Below are 17,191 nucleotides of genomic sequence, written 5' to 3' on the forward strand. Positions count from 1 at the left end.
CCTGCACTGAGCAGAAGAATGACCTGTGAGGCTCCTTCCAACTCTATGAATCTATGTATGAGATAGCCTCCTTGGCAAAGAAGAGGTAGGATAGCCAGATTGAGAATTCCTTCATGTTGCCTCTGTCTCTCTTGAGGTCTATTCAGATGGAGAAAATAATCCAGGATGAATTCAGGTTGAATGTGCTTTGTTGACATGCAACCCGAATGCATCCAATTCAGTTAGTGGGGTGGGGGAGGAGGCTGCCAAAAACCCCACTTAACTCGGGATAATAACTGAACTCCCAGAAATGCACATAGATGTGGTTCCATGGTGTGAATAAGAAACCCGAAATGTGAGTGAGGTCATTTGTATTGTTCCTCTAAAAAAGATTCACATTGTGAATAGCCCAAGTTAATAGACCTGGGATGGAGCAGACCCTGCTTGTGGGGACATTATGAGTGCAGTCAAGGCTATCCTTGGATAAAGCTGCCTTTCTGAGCCCCACTGAACAAGAAAGAGCTAACCTTCTCAGATAGCTAGAGCTGCACAATGTTGTTGTTGTTGTTGTTGTTGTTATTATTATTATTAACCTTTATTTATAAAGCGCTGTAAATTTACACAGTGCTGTACATACAATCTTTTTAATTGGACGGTTCCCTGCCCTCAGGCTTACAATCTAAAAAGACACGACACAAAGGGAGTGGTGGTGGGGAAGGGGCATCTCTAGTAGGATAATACATATAAAATACATAGCAATATCCTCAGCTGTTGGGATCTCATTACACAAAGTAGCATAGAGACAACAAACAGGAAGATATTATTGCCTCTACACATAATCAGACATGACTCGTTGCTGAATGAACTAATCTAGCAATGCAATATAGGGACACTAATCAAGCTACTTTGTTAGCTTTTGCTCATTTATATGATCAAAGGCATGACGTGCCTTTGTAGTGAAACTCCAGACAGGCAAAGCCTATCTTTTTCTTTCCTTTCATATTTTAAATGTTGAACTTAGTGAGAACTACAGAGCTTTATGAAAAATATCAGATCAGTGTAACAAAAACATAGAGAAGACAAATGTGTTATACAGAATAACTATATGTTACTAGAGTGGAAATTACAGAATGGGAAGAGGGGAAGCGGACACACTTCTGTCCTCGCTGGTGTAGGATGATTTGAATGCATTGTTCTGAATGGCTTCAAGCATTATTCCATTTCAATCCTAGAAAAAAGATGCTGCTGTTGATTATTGCATATTGTCCAAGCTGCTAAATTAGGATTGGGAAAAGTGTCACCTGAAGCTTGCATGCCATCCCTAGTTTCTTCTTGCACCTCTCAATAGCAATAGCAAGTACATTTCTATACCACTTATCAATGAACTAAGCACTCCATAAGCAGTTTGCATTGTGTAAACTAATTGCCCCCAACAAGTTGAGTACTCATTTTAGTGACTTATGGAAGGATGCAAGGCTGAGTGGACCTTGGAGCCCCTGGGATTGAACTCACAACCTTGTGGCTGCAGTGCAAGCATTTAACCACTGCACCACCAGGGCACCCTTGCTTTCTCAACCCACTGAAATTCTCCAAATTTCCTTTTTTTCCTGGTCTTTCCTTGAAAACCTCCAAGAATAGCAACATACATTTTAAATAGGTTGAAGGGGGCTCCTGTACTTACAAAACAAAACAGTCAGAATAAGAAGTGTCTCCTTTGGGTGTGTGTGTGTCAGTTTTTTGACAGTCTGCACAGCCACCAGATAGTTCTAGCTCTCCTCACAGTTGCTCACCCTTTTGCTTAAAGCAGTGGTCCCCAAACTTTTTTGGGCTACCACCTTCTTTCCTTTGGGCGGCAACCCTAGCACCCCCTCAGCATATATATATTTTTTGATATTGGCTCTACTGTTTTCTGCGTAGTCGTGCTGGGCACATGACCACGGAATTGTCTCTAACAATACATGCTCAGTTAGCTTAGTAACAGAGATGAGCACCGCCCCTTACAGTTGGACACGATTAGACAGTGAGGTTTATCAGACTCAAGTTTTGGACCCTCAATTGCGCTAAGGAAGTGTAAAGAACGTTGCGAAATGACAGTTTCGCGCGATGTCTTACCACATTGCTTGCTTTTCTGTCATTCCCCCATAACGTTATGTTAGCGCTACAATTGCGCGAAAGTTGCGATTTGCGTGATGCGAAACCATGCATAGCGGAACTTTTTACTACACCAGCGCCTTCCTTTTGTCTTTCACATTTCGCATCAACATATTTGCGCATGCTCCTTGGAGGTTTTGGTGGCATCCTGACCTTTGTGCTTCCGGGGGGGGGGAGGGGAAAGGGGAGAAGCCCTGGGGGCCCCTTCAATTCCTGCCCTCCTTGGGGTTCATGCAGGGCAGAAGAATGGGGTTGGAATGGATGACCCCTGGTGGCCCCTTCAATTCCTAGCCTCCACGGAGTTCATGCGGGGCATAAGAATGGGGCTGGAATGGATGACCCCTGGGGGCCCCTTACATTTGCAGCCTCCTAGGTGTTCATGCAGGACAGAGGAATGGGGCAGGAATGGATGACCCCTAGGGGCTCCTTCAATTCCTAGCCTCCGTGGAGTTCATGCGGGGCAGAAGAATGGGGCTGGAATGGATGACCCGTAGGGGCCCCTTCAATTCCTAGCCTCCTCGGAGTTCTTGCGGGGCAGAAGAATGGGGCTGGAATGGATGACCCCTAGGGGCCCCTTCAATTCCTAGCCTCCTCGGAGTTCATGCGGGGCAGAAGAATGGGGCTGGAATGGATGACCCCTAGGGGCCCCTTCAATTCCTAGCCTCCTCGGAGTTCATGCGGGGCAGAAGAATGGGGCTGGAATGGATGACCCCTAGGGGCCCCTTCCATTTCTAGCCTCCGCGGAGTTCATGCGGGGCAGAAGAATGGGGCTGGAATGGATGACCCCTAGGGGCCCCTTCAATTCCTAGCCTCCTCGGAGTTCTTGCGGGGCAGAAGAATGGGGCTGGAATGGATGACCCCTAGGGGCCCCTTCAATTCCTAGCCTCCTCGGAGTTCATGCGGGGCAGAAGAATGGGGCTGGAATGGATGACCCCTAGAGGCCCCTTCAATTCCTAGCCTCCGCGGAGTTCATGCGGGGCAGAAGAATGGGGCTGGAATGGATGACCCCTAGGGGCCCCTTCCATTTCTAGCCTCCGCGGAGTTCATGCGGGGCAGAAGAATGGGGCTGGAATGGATGACCCGTAGGGGCCCCTTCAATTCCTAGCCTCCTCGGAGTTCTTGCGGGGCAGAAGAATGGGGCTGGAATGGATGACCCCTAGGGGCCCCTTCAATTCCTAGCCTCCTCGGAGTTCATGCGGGGCAGAAGAATGGGGCTGGAATGGATGACCCCTAGGGGCCCCTTCAATTCCTAGCCTCCTCGGAGTTCATGCGGGGCAGAAGAATGGGGCTGGAATGGATGACCCCTAGAGGCCCCTTCAATTCCTAGCCTCCTAGGAGTTCATGCGGGGCAGAAGAATGGGGCTGGAATGGATGACCCCTAGGGGCCCCTTCCATTTCTAGCCTCCGCGGAGTTCATGCGGGGCAGAAGAATGGGACTGGAATGGATGACCCCTAGGGGCCCCTTCAATTCCTAGCCTCCTCGGAGTTCATGCAGGGCAGAAGAATGGGGCTGGAATGGATGACCCCTAGGGGCCCCTTCAATTCCTAGCCTCCGTGGAGTTCATGCGGGGCAGAAGAATGGGGCTGGAATGGATGACCCCTGGTGGCCCCTTCAATTCCTAGCCTCCACGGAGTTCATGCGGGGCATAAGAATGGGGCTGGAATGGATGACCCCTGGGGGCCCCTTACATTTGCAGCCTCCTAGGTGTTCATGCAGGACAGAGGAATGGGGCAGGAATGGATGACCCCTAGGGGCTCCTTCAATTCCTAGCCTCCGTGGAGTTCATGCGGGGCAGAAGAATGGGGCTGGAATGGATGACCCGTAGGGGCCCCTTCAATTCCTAGCCTCCTCGGAGTTCTTGCGGGGCAGAAGAATGGGGCTGGAATGGATGACCCCTAGGGGCCCCTTCAATTCCTAGCCTCCTCGGAGTTCATGCGGGGCAGAAGAATGGGGCTGGAATGGATGACCCCTAGGGGCCCCTTCAATTCCTAGCCTCCTCGGAGTTCATGCGGGGCAGAAGAATGGGGCTGGAATGGATGACCCCTAGGGGCCCCTTCCATTTCTAGCCTCCGCGGAGTTCATGCGGGGCAGAAGAATGGGGCTGGAATGGATGACCCCTAGGGGCCCCTTCAATTCCTAGCCTCCTCGGAGTTCTTGCGGGGCAGAAGAATGGGGCTGGAATGGATGACCCCTAGGGGCCCCTTCAATTCCTAGCCTCCTCGGAGTTCATGCGGGGCAGAAGAATGGGGCTGGAATGGATGACCCCTAGAGGCCCCTTCAATTCCTAGCCTCCGCGGAGTTCATGCGGGGCAGAAGAATGGGGCTGGAATGGATGACCCCTAGGGGCCCCTTCCATTTCTAGCCTCCGCGGAGTTCATGCGGGGCAGAAGAATGGGGCTGGAATGGATGACCCGTAGGGGCCCCTTCAATTCCTAGCCTCCTCGGAGTTCTTGCGGGGCAGAAGAATGGGGCTGGAATGGATGACCCCTAGGGGCCCCTTCAATTCCTAGCCTCCTCGGAGTTCATGCGGGGCAGAAGAATGGGGCTGGAATGGATGACCCCTAGGGGCCCCTTCAATTCCTAGCCTCCTCGGAGTTCATGCGGGGCAGAAGAATGGGGCTGGAATGGATGACCCCTAGAGGCCCCTTCAATTCCTAGCCTCCTAGGAGTTCATGCGGGGCAGAAGAATGGGGCTGGAATGGATGACCCCTAGGGGCCCCTTCCATTTCTAGCCTCCGCGGAGTTCATGCGGGGCAGAAGAATGGGACTGGAATGGATGACCCCTAGGGGCCCCTTCAATTCCTAGCCTCCTCGGAGTTCATGCAGGGCAGAAGAATGGGGCTGGAATGGATGACCCCTAGGGGCCCCTTCAATTCCTAGCCTCCGTGGAGTTCATGCGGGGCAGAAGAATGGGGCTGGAATGGATGACCCGTAGGGGCCCCTTCAATTCCTAGCCTCCGCGGAGTTCATGCAGGGCAGAAGAATGGGGCTGGAATGGATGACCCGTAGGGGCCCCTTCAATTCCTAGCCTCCTCGGAGTTCATGCGGGGCAGAAGAATGGGGCTGGAATGGATGACCCTTTGGGGTCCCTTAAATTTGCAGCCTCCTCAGTGTTCATGCAGGTCAGAGCAACCCCCCCTCCCCCGGGGTTGTCCTGAAAAAGGAAGGCCACTGGAAGGGAATGGGGTGAAAAAGCAGCCCAGCATCATGGGAACTTTGCGTTGCGTTGCTGCCTACCACACCAAACCATTTTGCAATACATTCGCAAGGATAATGGGAGACAAAGGCCTGACTTCCCTTTTCCCCCATAATGCCCAAAAAGGGGAGGAATGACGCTAAAACTGCGGGAGCGTTGTGCAACTGGCTCCCATAGAAATGAATGGTGTCTGGAAGAACATTGCGCTTTCATGTTATTGCGCAACGTTCATGACGCTAACATTGTGCGATGGGCAGGAAAAATCACCAAAAACTCGCGTCTGATAAACTCCAGTCTTGTCAAGGGAAAACCTTTACCTTTACCTTTTTTACTGCAAATTCAAAACAACCAATCTTGGTTGCTGCTTTATTTGCACCCAGTCACCTTAGGAGGAGCAACCAAGCAGCTGGCTGAGCAGCAACCAAGAAGCTTCTTGTTTGTGCCAGCCTTGCAGCTAAGGCTGGTGCAGACAAGAGACTTCTTGGTTGCTGTTTGACTGGCTGCTCAGTTGCTGCTCCCTTTGCACCTTGTCATCTTGGGAGCAGCAACTGAGTAGCTGGCTGAGCAGCAACCGAGAAGCCTCTCACCCATGTCAGCTTTGCAGCAAAGGCTAGTGCAGACAAGAGGCCTCTTGGGTGCTGCTCAGTTGCTGCTCTCAGGGTGACCAGGTGCAAGGGAGAAGCTTCTCCCTAGAGGAGGGACTCTCAGTTCTTCATCAGGTCAGAGAAAGGCACAGCTGGTGTGTGTGTAGGTGGTTTACAGAGGCCACATGCTCTGGATTGGAGACTGGTGTGGGCCAGAAAGGGAGAGATTTTAACTACAAGACTAACTCCAACAAAAGGACTCTTTCCAAAAATTGAGCATAGATTTTCCCAGAGATATGTCCTCCCCACACAGCTTCAAGTGTCCACAAACAAATGTTTTCTTCTGCTACCTCTGTCTGATGAAAGAAAGCAGGAGCAGCAATGCAACCCCAACCTGTCAGCCAACTCCCAGCAAAACTCACAAGCTTAAGCAGGGTCCCAAATTTGAAAGGTCCTTTTTGATGCCACTTCTCCCCCACCACCATGTGCTGTAACTCTTTGATCCAGTTTGTCCCAAAATGGTGTCGCTCTGAGCCACAGAAGCGATAATAATAATAATAATAATAATAATAATAATAAAATTTATATGTATTTTCCTGCCTCTCCTAGGTGGATCGAGGTGGGATTACAACCCAACTGTAACAATAAAATACAAGAATAAAACATATAATTTCGAACATTAAAACAGGTAAAAACAGTGTAGTCAACATTTATAAGATAAAATGTTTTGATCCTGGATAGAAGAGTGAATGATGTCGTTACAGAAGATTGGGTGGATAGGCTTGCTGGAAGAGATCCATCTTAACTGCCTCTTGAAACCCTCCAAGGAGGTAGTACGACAGATTTCTTCTGGGAGGTTGTTCCGTAGGTAAAGGTTCGTTGGGAAATTGAGACCAGTCTGGTTGGATGTACTTCCAACAGATTTTTCCCGGAGGTTCTGAGAGTGCGGGGTGGATGATACAGGGAGAGGCGTTCCTTTAAATAACTCTGGCCCGAGCCATGTAGGGATGCCCTCTGCCCAAGCCTTGCAATATTTTCCCAATTGCCACTACTAGTGAAAGGCACCAGTAAGGGAGTGAACTCATATGGGCAGGCAAAGAGAGAGACACCACCATGCAAAATGATCAGCAATGCTATATGGTGGTTTTCTGGGGACCCTGAAAGGAAGTTTAATATAATCCTCATCCCCACCATGCTCCTAAAGACTAGTGGTTCCCCATGTCTTTTCTGCACACAAATACTTTGACTGAAGGCCCTCTTGCCACAACTTTTTCCTCTCACTGCCCCCCTACTGCCCACTTTCTACCTCACTGCCCCCCTGGACCATTCAACTGCTCCCAGGGGGGCCCTACCAGCTCCCCACTTTGGGAGTCACTTTGGCTTAAAGCGAATATCTTATGGTTGTAGTTCTCTGATCCCATAAACCTGGGTTAGACTAGACAAAGGCTCCCAAAGTGAAATGTTAGATACTTAAAAAAATCCCCTTGCACAGGAAATAGTCTGATAAAAGGAAAATGTTAAGATAGTAGACTCTCTGATATAGGCCGCATCTGCACTGCAGAAATCATCCAGTTCGACACTACTTTAACTGCCATGGTTCAGTGCTATGGAATTCTGGGAATTGTAGTTTCTTGTGGCACCAGAGTGATCTGAGAGAGAAGGCTAAAAGTCTCACAAAACTACAGTTCCCAAAATTCTATAGCATTGAGCCATGGCAGTTAAAATGATGTCAAACTGGATTATTTCTGCAGTGTGGATGCAGCCATACTGGTTTTCTGTGTAAAGAGGTTTTGTTTGGTCTTTTTCTGTTTTTTTTTTTTTTAATATAGAGGAATATTCAGTTACCTAAGCCCCTACTTGCATGCTGAAGTGGCACAGCTTAAGTGTTGGCAACTTCAGGGAGAACTAGACCAGAATCTGTTAGGTAGCAGGAGACATCACTATTTTATATTCATTGCGGAGGACAAAATATAGCAACAATAAAGGAAAGATTTCATAATGGAAAACTGAATTTTATGCCTCTAAGTGGGACCAGTTGGGTTCCACTTAGGGGCATAAAGCCTAATTGTGTTTTTTCACAGTTTCCCAGAAAGGAGATAAGACAGAACTTCCTCTTCTTCCTGAATAAAATAGTGACAGAGACATAGCAGAGGTCCACAGCAGTAGTCTACTGGGGCCCTTTTACACTGCACAGTTATAGCACTATGATTCCACTTTAGCTGCCATGATTTCATCCTGTGGAATTATCGGTTTAGCAATTTAGGGACAGGGAAAGGGTGGAATAAAGAAAGCTGGCTTGGATCAATTGGAAGAGGGTGGCTTTCACCTCAAGGGAAGCATTAAACCCAAGCTGAGGACTGTGCTCACATATTTTTCATGTTGATGTCTTTCTTCCACAGACTCTTTCCCTTTTTCCACCTCGGATCCTGAAACTCCTGGAGTTTGCTGGGTTTTCGGGGGACAAGGTATGTATGAGTGAGTGTCTGTGTGTGTTGGAAAGCAGGGTATGATGTGCTGGTCTATATTTACTTTCTGGAGAGTCAAACCATTGGTCCGTACATCCCAACAATGCCTACACTTATTTATAGCATCTGCCCAAAGCCTGAGGCACAGAAAAGTCTTCCTTTTTTTCTCTGCTCTATGCAGAGCTTACTGTATATAACCAACTATAAGTTGACCTCATGTATAAGTTGAGGACAGGTGTTGAGCCCAAAATTATGAATTTTCATATAACTCATGGATAAATTGAGAGTAAAACCTAAGGCATGCAACAAAAAATCTAAAGGATGAAGCAAAGGAAAAGGATGCCAAAGAAGTTTAAAAATCTGGCATGTGTAACTATTTGTGCTTGCACTAAAGGCTGGATGGATAAGAGGGAACTATAACTATTTGTGCTCATCCTAAACACTGGCATATAAAGAGGGGACTATGGAGATTATCACATGGAACTTATCGTTGCTAAAACAGGGCTAGCTCATCTGAAAACCATGATGGTGTGATCACCCGTCATGCTTGTTTCCCATGATTAAATCATTGCTCCTCTCCCATTATCAAATGTTCATGCAACAGCCATTTCTCCAATAACAGAAGCTCTTTTTTTAAAGTACTTTTTAAAAAGTACTTGCATCGTAAAGTATAGTACTTGCATTGTAAAGGATAGTACTTGCATTGATTCAGGGTTACGTCGACCCACTTAATTGATCCAGGTTTTTTGGTAAATATGTTGATTAAACTTTCCAGACTGATACATGAGAATATGCAGTACTTGCAAAGAGATGTGTCTCTTTTGTAGCTACAGGATATATTTTTTTCTGTCTTCCCTCCCATTTTCCCAACCCTGCTTCTCTGAATATTTTTATTTCCCCCCCTTCTCCACTAGGAATATGGCCTGCGACGGCTGCACCAAGGGGCCACCACAGGCAACCTGAGGGCATTGCTTTGCACAATGCTGCTTCTCTGCTACTATACCTTCCTTACCTTCATCTTAGGTAAAAACATGGGAATGCCTCCCCTTCATTTTAGACAGCAGGATGGGGCTAAGAGAGGGCTTAGTAGCACTGCATAGAGAAGATATGAGCTCCTTTCCCATAGTTGATTGTTTTCTCTCTTCTGGCCTGCTTAGAATGAAGATTTCTCATATGGCATCATCACTCACAACTATTTCAACCCTGTTAATTTGGATCTATACAATTTATTCTAAGAATGAGAGTCCAGGACAACGAAGAAGAATTATTTGGAGAACTGCAGGAGGGGCTTTGGAAGGGAAAGTGGAGAGAGGGAGAGTCAAGAATTCTAATCCTTCTGCTTGTGGTTGAATGTGGGAAAGAGGAAAAAGAGGACTGGAGCAGTGTAGTAGATAAGTGAGAGTTGAGAAGTCGTAAAGTTTCTAATTTTTCTGTAGACATGAACCTATGTGCTGGCCTTCAGCTAGAAAGCAAGTTCTCCTTCTTTTATGAAGATACTAATGCCGGACTATCTTTATGGATGGTTTTAAGGATTACTGGGAATGTGTTTTCATACATATCATCTCAGTAATCCTTAATGGTTTCCATAAAGATAGGCCTGTCTCATTTTCTCCTTGTTAGAAAGAGAGAGTGTTTGAAATATGGTATATAAATTATCATCAAAAAGGCAGGAGAAGACTCTTCTCCACATGTTGGAGGCAAAAGATCTTCAATGCAAGTTGGGTGTCAGTCTTTCTTCTAACCTGGGTTGATAATTAGATGGACTGATGGGTTGTCCTCAACTTTTAAAATGAATGAGGAAGGCAATATTTTCAGGGCTGAACACAAAGCTCTGAGCTGTCCAGATGATGTCACCAGCATTTCTTAAGGGCAAGGGCAGGAATTGTGTTCTATTCCAGATATTTCTGGTCTGTAACTCCCAGAAGCCCTAGACAACACAGCCAGTTGTGAGGAATGCCAAGTTGCAGGCAAAGTTGACAACATCTGGACAACCACATTTGTTCACCCCTGCCTGAGGGCATTGCCAGGGATCCTGGAACAAAGCTTTTGGATTGCAAGGGAAGGCAACCTTTTCGTCCAGCAAACTTTTGCAACCTTCTTCTACTTAGGGCAAAATAGTTTTTTTGGAGGAGCACTTTAATCCTCTTCTGTTTCTGTACTTCCCTCCACCAGGTATTGGTGAAGATGATTTTACAGAGGCCGAGGCCCTACTGGGTCCATACCTCTCCCGTTACCCTCAGGTAAGAGATTTGGGGGATGCTGCAGGCCTTCCAATCTCCTGCCTTGTGCACATGCTGTGTTTTGTTCTCTATAGAGCAATCACTGATAGGACTGCCTGCCTCAAGATGTTTGGACGGATCAATTACATATTTTCTTTTCTGCTTTGAGGCTTCATTACAGTGTTTGGAATACATAGGCCTGAGCATGTGTGTGCATATATGTGTGTACATACATAGGGGCTGTACAGATGGGTGGTGGGATACCGCTTCTCTTTGCCCCGAATCGGTGCCACAGCAGCACCGATCTGCTCTCTCTAGGGAGCAAAAAGAAGCTTTCCCAAGCAGCTTCCTGGAAGGGGCGTCATAAGCGCTGTGGTGTAGTGTTATGACACCCCTTCCATGCAGCGCCATTTGGGTACTGTGCACGACATTTATCATCATGGTGCATGTAGTATGGATGGGCACACACCATAATGGTGGCCGGGCAGCACGGTAAGAGCTTGGATAGTGTGGATGCTCAGCCCTTACCATGCATACAGGCTGACACAAAGTGCCGGTCTGTAGAGCCCCTTACTTACCTTTTTGTCAGTCCCCCCATTTAGAACACTAGAGGGGCATGAAATGGGTAAAAGTAGAAAAAGATTCAAGTGGATTCCATTTAGGGATCCCCTACTTCCTCCCAGCTCTGACTTGAGCATCCCACCTTGTAGCCCCAGCAGGAGCTGGGTGCTTTTTTACTTGAAAGAACATGGGCTACTCCTGACAGAATCACTGCAGGATTTTAACTATATTTCTTTCTGTGTTCTTTCTTCTCTCTGTCATTGGGTTTGTTTTTGGTTTTTGGATAAGAATTAGACTGAATCTACATATTCAATGGAATGAAGTGGCAAAATAAATTGTACCATTTTGGACACCAGGTGGGAGATTTTCCAAAATTTCTCCTTTTGTAAGCAGAAATCTAGCATACCAGTGAAAGTGGAGCAGACTAGAAAGAACCTTTCTTCCTAATGTGCTGGCTTTATTCTTTTGAAGAGGGGTTTTTTTCATGAGAGAGAGCATTAAAATGTGGCCACCTATAGTGTGACATCGCCATTTTATCACTTCAAGACTCATCATTCTGCTGCCAACTAAGACCTCGATCATTCATTGTGAGGGCAGGTTTGCTGCGATTTTCCTCCCTTGATTGGAGGCTTGGAAGGAGTTCCAGTATCCAGCCTTTTCTCCCATTTGAAATTGCATGAGGAAGATTTGATATAAGCAGTATGGTAGCTTTTGTAGAACTGGATAATGTCTCACTGTCTTCCAAAATCTTTAGAGCATGGAATTAGACCATTAGACACTGTTGAAAATACCTACCAGATTTCTTAATCCCTTTGTAGTGTCTCTTATTATAGATGGATGAATTAATCTGCCAAAATTGGCCTCAGATTTTTCCCATCTTAATTTTCATTCCATTTAATTTTTCACATCAGTTTCCTCCCTTTAAAAAGGTTTCATAAAATGTTTTTGTGTGCATATTCCATAACAGATGCATTTTTTGGTACTCTCTGTTTTTTTTGTGAATGGCATTGCAGAATTCTGAAAAGTACAAATACACAGAGATGTATTCATACCAATTTGGGGATGACGAATTTGCTATATTCTTCTTGAAATATGAGCCAAGAAAAGTTCTGCTCCCAGTCTAAGGGGCCTTTGGGAATTCAAAGCTAAGTCTCCTTCAGCTACTTTGAGAAAACTCAGAAATGCCCACTCAGACTTGAGAGCTGATTTAGGTACATACGTACTATGTATTTAGATGGTACCAATTGCTGTTCCACTTGTGTGGAGTGACAGTGCTAGAAAAATGGATCAACAACAAGAGAATTAAACTCTGGTGATCTAGGTTTTGACTAGTAATTCAGGAAACCTTTGTGAAAAAATTCCTTTGAAAAAAGATATCTTTAAATGTATTGGGAACAATATATTGGTGTGGTCATCTTTTTTTTGGGGGGGGGGTTAGTTTTGCTTTTGGACAAATGAGGCCCCAACTCTACTACTCTGTGTGTAGTAATTGAGTATCTGAGAGAGTATCATATTCCTGGTAGGTGCTTCTCTAGATCTGTGCCTCTTCTCTTTCCGTTTTTCAGAGTGCCATTTTCTTGTTCTTTGCTGGGAGGATAGAAGAAATCAAAGGAAATATCAGTGAGGTAAGAATCTTACTCTAAGCAGCAGAAGGGCAGAACCTTAGGAGTAGACTTCCCCAAATCCTGGAGGCTGCTTGTGTGCCTGAGCCACTGTCGCTTTGGAATTTGTTTTTCTGTTGTGTTTTCTGTTTCTTGAGGCATGCTCTAGGAGCACTTTACCTTTGTCTTAGGCATTATGTTTTCTTAGAGTGTCTGTGTCTTCTACAGCCGAATATCATCTGGATGCAATCTGGACTACAACTCCCATAACCATTACCAGCATGGCTTTGGTTGTTCTGGTGTGGACGATGGGAACTGTAGCCAGAACATCTTTAGAGGGAACCAGGTTGGGGAAACTGATCCAGACCCTACCTGATTACAACACTCTTTCTAGAACTTCCTGCTATTCCATCCCATTGCTTTTTGCCAAAGTGGAGAAGGAGATGGTGATGCCATCCCAGAGTTTGAAAAACATCAAGGCATATCATGATTGTAATAAAACTTTAAAGTGTCTTCTCATAGAAACTTCTAGGTAGTTGGGTTTTATGGTCCTAGTTGGGTTTTGAAGGGAAGCATGCATTTCATAGCAAATTTTAATAATATAATTGCCACTGTCATTATCTTTGGTTCATGTTTAAGGTGTCCACTTTGGAAAATGCATTTAATGTGTATAGGTTTACCTTACTCATTCTCTGCATTCAGAATAACATTGCCATGGTGTACCTACAATAAATGGAAATTGGATTGAGCACTCTCTATAGTTTGAGAGATTTCAGCAGGCTTTCCCCATTGATTCATAAGCATTTTATAGTAATAACAACTCCTTTAAAAAAGAAAAGAAGGAATAGCACAGTTCTCAGGAGCCTATATCCTTTGACCATCTATTCCCTACTTTCATGAAAATCCTGCTTCCAGAAGATATTCTTTGTCCCATGCTTGCTAGTACTGACATGTTAAATCACCTCAGTTTTTTTATCACCTCTGCTGACCTCTCCATCTCTACCAGGCCACTAAGAAGTTTGAGGAAGGCTGCTCAGTCCAGCAGGCCTGGAAGCAGTTTCACCACATGTGCTACTGGGAGCTGATGTGGTGCTTCGCTTATAAAGGGATGTGGAAGATGGCATACTTCTATGCAGATTTACTGAGCAAGGAGAACCGCTGGTCCAAGGTGGGGAGCATGAGCACAGCAGGTCAATGGGCAACAGGGGTGGATCTGAGGAGACAGATGTTGTAAAAGCATTTAACCATGAATAGCAAGGTTCTCTTTGAGCTAGGCCCTGTCCTAGAATATGGGGGCCCCCTCTCTGTTCAAAAAGGAGCAAGACAGCATCTTGGCCAGTTTATAATTTATGGTGGTCTTAGCAAGTCAGGGAATTCTTGGAGCTTTAGTTTCCCAAAGTAACTATCCCAAGCTGTGCTTGAAGTGCTTCAACTCTTAATCCAAAGGGCTCTGGCATCTATGCACTGAAACTTCTGCCAGCTTCAAGTCCTGGCATATCAGGGAGACTCGGGAAATGCATCACTCATGCCAAGTATTACCAATGGGCATTTCCCCCCAAGGGGTTGTATGGTAGCATCCGCCACACCATGGCAGATGATCTGAAGTCATTCCCCATTGCTAAAAAGGTTGCCAGCACAAGTGACTACTTCCATTACATGCTAGTCCTGCTGTTTTGTAGTCAAGTAACTGAAGCTGAATAATCCAGTTATCACTCAGCTTCACTCTTCTTAAGCCAACACTCTAGAACCATAGGTAATTTCACAATTCCCAACCCCCAGTTTGGAAGGCAGCACCTGTGAGCATATGCAGTATTGGCATATTTGTTTCTGCATCCAGATTCTGCTCATGTCATTAGAGTAGCTTCTAAGTATTTTTGACCTGAGATGTTCCTCTACATTTCACTTGCTACATGTCCTCTACAAAACTACAGAGTCTGCCAGAACACTTAGTTTATGAATGCTCCATACTGACTTATGGCAATTCCTTTCCCTTTCATGCGCTCCTATCCCTGCCCCCTGCCATGTTCCAGCTACTAAAGTTGTTGGGATGCTAAAGGCCCTAACTCTTCTCTCCCTTTTCTTTTGTCTCCCATTGGACTTTTATTCATCTGCGCTTGTCAGAACACAGAACTAACCCTTTACAAATACTAACATTACTGTTAACATGTTGCTTCTGGGGGTAATGAAGGGGCAACAACAGCATTTTAAAGAAGCAACACAACAATGGGGAATATCATTACCCTGTTTTGAACCATAATATTTGCTACCCAAAAAAGTGGTAGGATAATTCTTAGTGATTTGAGGTCCTACATATATATATGTAAATACATACATGCATGCATACTTATGTGTATATCCAATGTATTTTTAATTATTCTGTGAACATAGCTTAAAAACAGCATGTTGGCAAGATGCCACCCTATAAATAATGAGAAATGAGTAAAGGCAGCAAGGGGGAAGGGGGAATAAGAAGCAATTAATTATGAGATACTTTTTCAAAATAACAATCTAAGCTCAGGTACCTGTTCCCTCCTTGCAGGCAATGTATGTATATATGAAAGCTGCCTTCCTTAGTATGCTGCCTCCAGAGGAACCTCGACCTTTTGGCGAGGAAGAGGTTGAGCTCTTTAGGTAAGAGTCCTACGAACTTGTGAAATTTTTGGGACAATGTCTTGGCCAGGGGAAGGATAAAGTGAGTTTAATGTATCCTGGTGCACATCTGAACCAAGACTCCCTCATTTTCCAAACATTCTGCCTCAAGGTCCGCTATGCAGAAAGTCAGCAAAATTGTTGCAAGATGGGTGTTGTTGGAGGACTGAAGTGTGAATAGTATTTGTCTAGAGTGGCTGCAAGTTGCAGTTTGAATGGTGCTGCTTTAGATTCTTTGGATGAGTCTTTAGGAGTCCCTACAAACTGTACTGTATTAAGTTATTCTGGGAGCACAAAGTCTCATCATCAAGAAGTTTACATATATGTTGAAAGTGAAGCTCTCCACCTGTCATTACTTTTCAGGCAGGTTTCTTCCTTCAAGCAGAAGATTGCAGGAAAGTCTCCACCCACAGAGAAATTTGCCATCCGCAAAGCAAGACGCTACAAAGCCAGCGAGTATGTCCCCTTACCTGTGCCAGCTCTGGTAAGGATGGGAAACAGGGACCCAACTCTCCCCCATGGAACCTGTGTCTTTGAATTCGATGCCTTGGTCTTGAGCGATAGTGTCAATAGGGTTGGAATCACCTCATGCCATAACTCATGGTGTCACATGCACACATATCCTGCATTGACCTCCTCCTTTCCCACACACACAGAATGTTTTTTGTACTACGTTACTCATAAATCATAATTTGCGCATATCACAGAATGTAATGATAGTAGTTGTAATAGAAATTATATCTTTAAATTACAGTATCATACACACTGTAAATGTATTTACATGTACATAGTTTCGTATGGTCAAAGTGAAAATTTGGTAAGATGTGATGTTTTTAAAAGGCTAAAAAAAATAAATTTTTTAAAAAATCCGGAGACCTCTCCTTTCTTCTCCCACTGAGCCTCAGCCCACTCACCCCATCTCTTCAGCATTTTAAAAGTGAACAGGACAGTTTATTTCTGCGCAAAGGCAGATGTTTGGGGAACAGTGGTGTCACACACCCCCTTAGGGTGTCACCTGGTGTAGTGTGCAACTCCCACATCCTCCTAATGGCACCCCTGGCCTTAAGCAAGAACTATGTTATGTTAGAAATGAAGGTGTGTGTTTTCCCCTTCATAAAGCTATTCAGCAAGCACTTTTGCATTCATGTCTGAAAGACATAAAACTTACTGCCTTCTTTGCCATTTGTGTACATTCTGTTGTATGCCAGAGATGTGTGAATAAGTCTCAGGGAAAGCCAATGTGGTGGAAGGTTGGATTAGGGCTTGAGACATCTAGGTTCAGTTCCTAATTTGGCCATGAAACACATTGGAAGACCTTGGGCCTGCCGTCCTAACTGATCTTAAAGGGTTGTTGCGATGGTAAAGGGCAGGTGGCAGGTATATTCCCTGCCTTGAGTTAATTGAAAGAGATATAACCAAAGATCCAAAGAAACCTCTGCTTCCTCTCCTTGGTGGAAAAACAATAGTATGACTAGAAAGGAGACATTATTTTCTGGGAAACCCTGTGCCAGCTGCAGAAGAGAGCCATATCCTCTGTGGCTTTCCTCTGGCAGTATCTGTACAGTAGCTCCAAAGTTCTCTTACAGGGAGATTTTTTTTTCCTGTCCACCATGCAAAGGGAGAAGGTGAGAGAAACTGGAATATTTGGAAAGCAGTTGAAAAGGTGCAATCACAGATTGGGACAGTCTCTGCCAAATCAGGACAGTTGGAAGGTATAGTATTGCCTTTTCAGAGACAAAAGAGTATGGTGGGAGACTGAAAGTGGGCCCAGTTTAGAGTGCACAG

General features: G+C 45.4%; 1 protein-coding gene across 1 annotated transcript in view; it reads left to right on the plus strand.

The window, feature by feature from the left end:
- Positions 1 to 17,191, plus strand: part of LOC149323102 (tetratricopeptide repeat protein 39A-like) — a 46,500-nt gene that overhangs the window by 22,674 nt on the left and 6,635 nt on the right. Inside the window, exons 8-14 of the mRNA XM_089487354.1 lie at positions 8,311 to 8,376; positions 9,291 to 9,399; positions 10,549 to 10,616; positions 12,722 to 12,781; positions 13,764 to 13,925; positions 15,297 to 15,388; positions 15,770 to 15,890. Of these exons, the coding sequence (XP_089343480.1) occupies positions 8,311 to 8,376; positions 9,291 to 9,399; positions 10,549 to 10,616; positions 12,722 to 12,781; positions 13,764 to 13,925; positions 15,297 to 15,388; positions 15,770 to 15,890 (678 nt within the window). The remainder of the gene's footprint in view (positions 1 to 8,310; positions 8,377 to 9,290; positions 9,400 to 10,548; positions 10,617 to 12,721; positions 12,782 to 13,763; positions 13,926 to 15,296; positions 15,389 to 15,769; positions 15,891 to 17,191) is intronic.

Source organism: Sceloporus occidentalis, unplaced genomic scaffold (assembly GCF_023333645.1).
Source record: "Sceloporus occidentalis isolate IW3139 unplaced genomic scaffold, rSceOcc1.0.p SCAF_1, whole genome shotgun sequence".
NCBI lineage: Eukaryota > Metazoa > Chordata > Lepidosauria > Squamata > Phrynosomatidae > Sceloporus > Sceloporus occidentalis.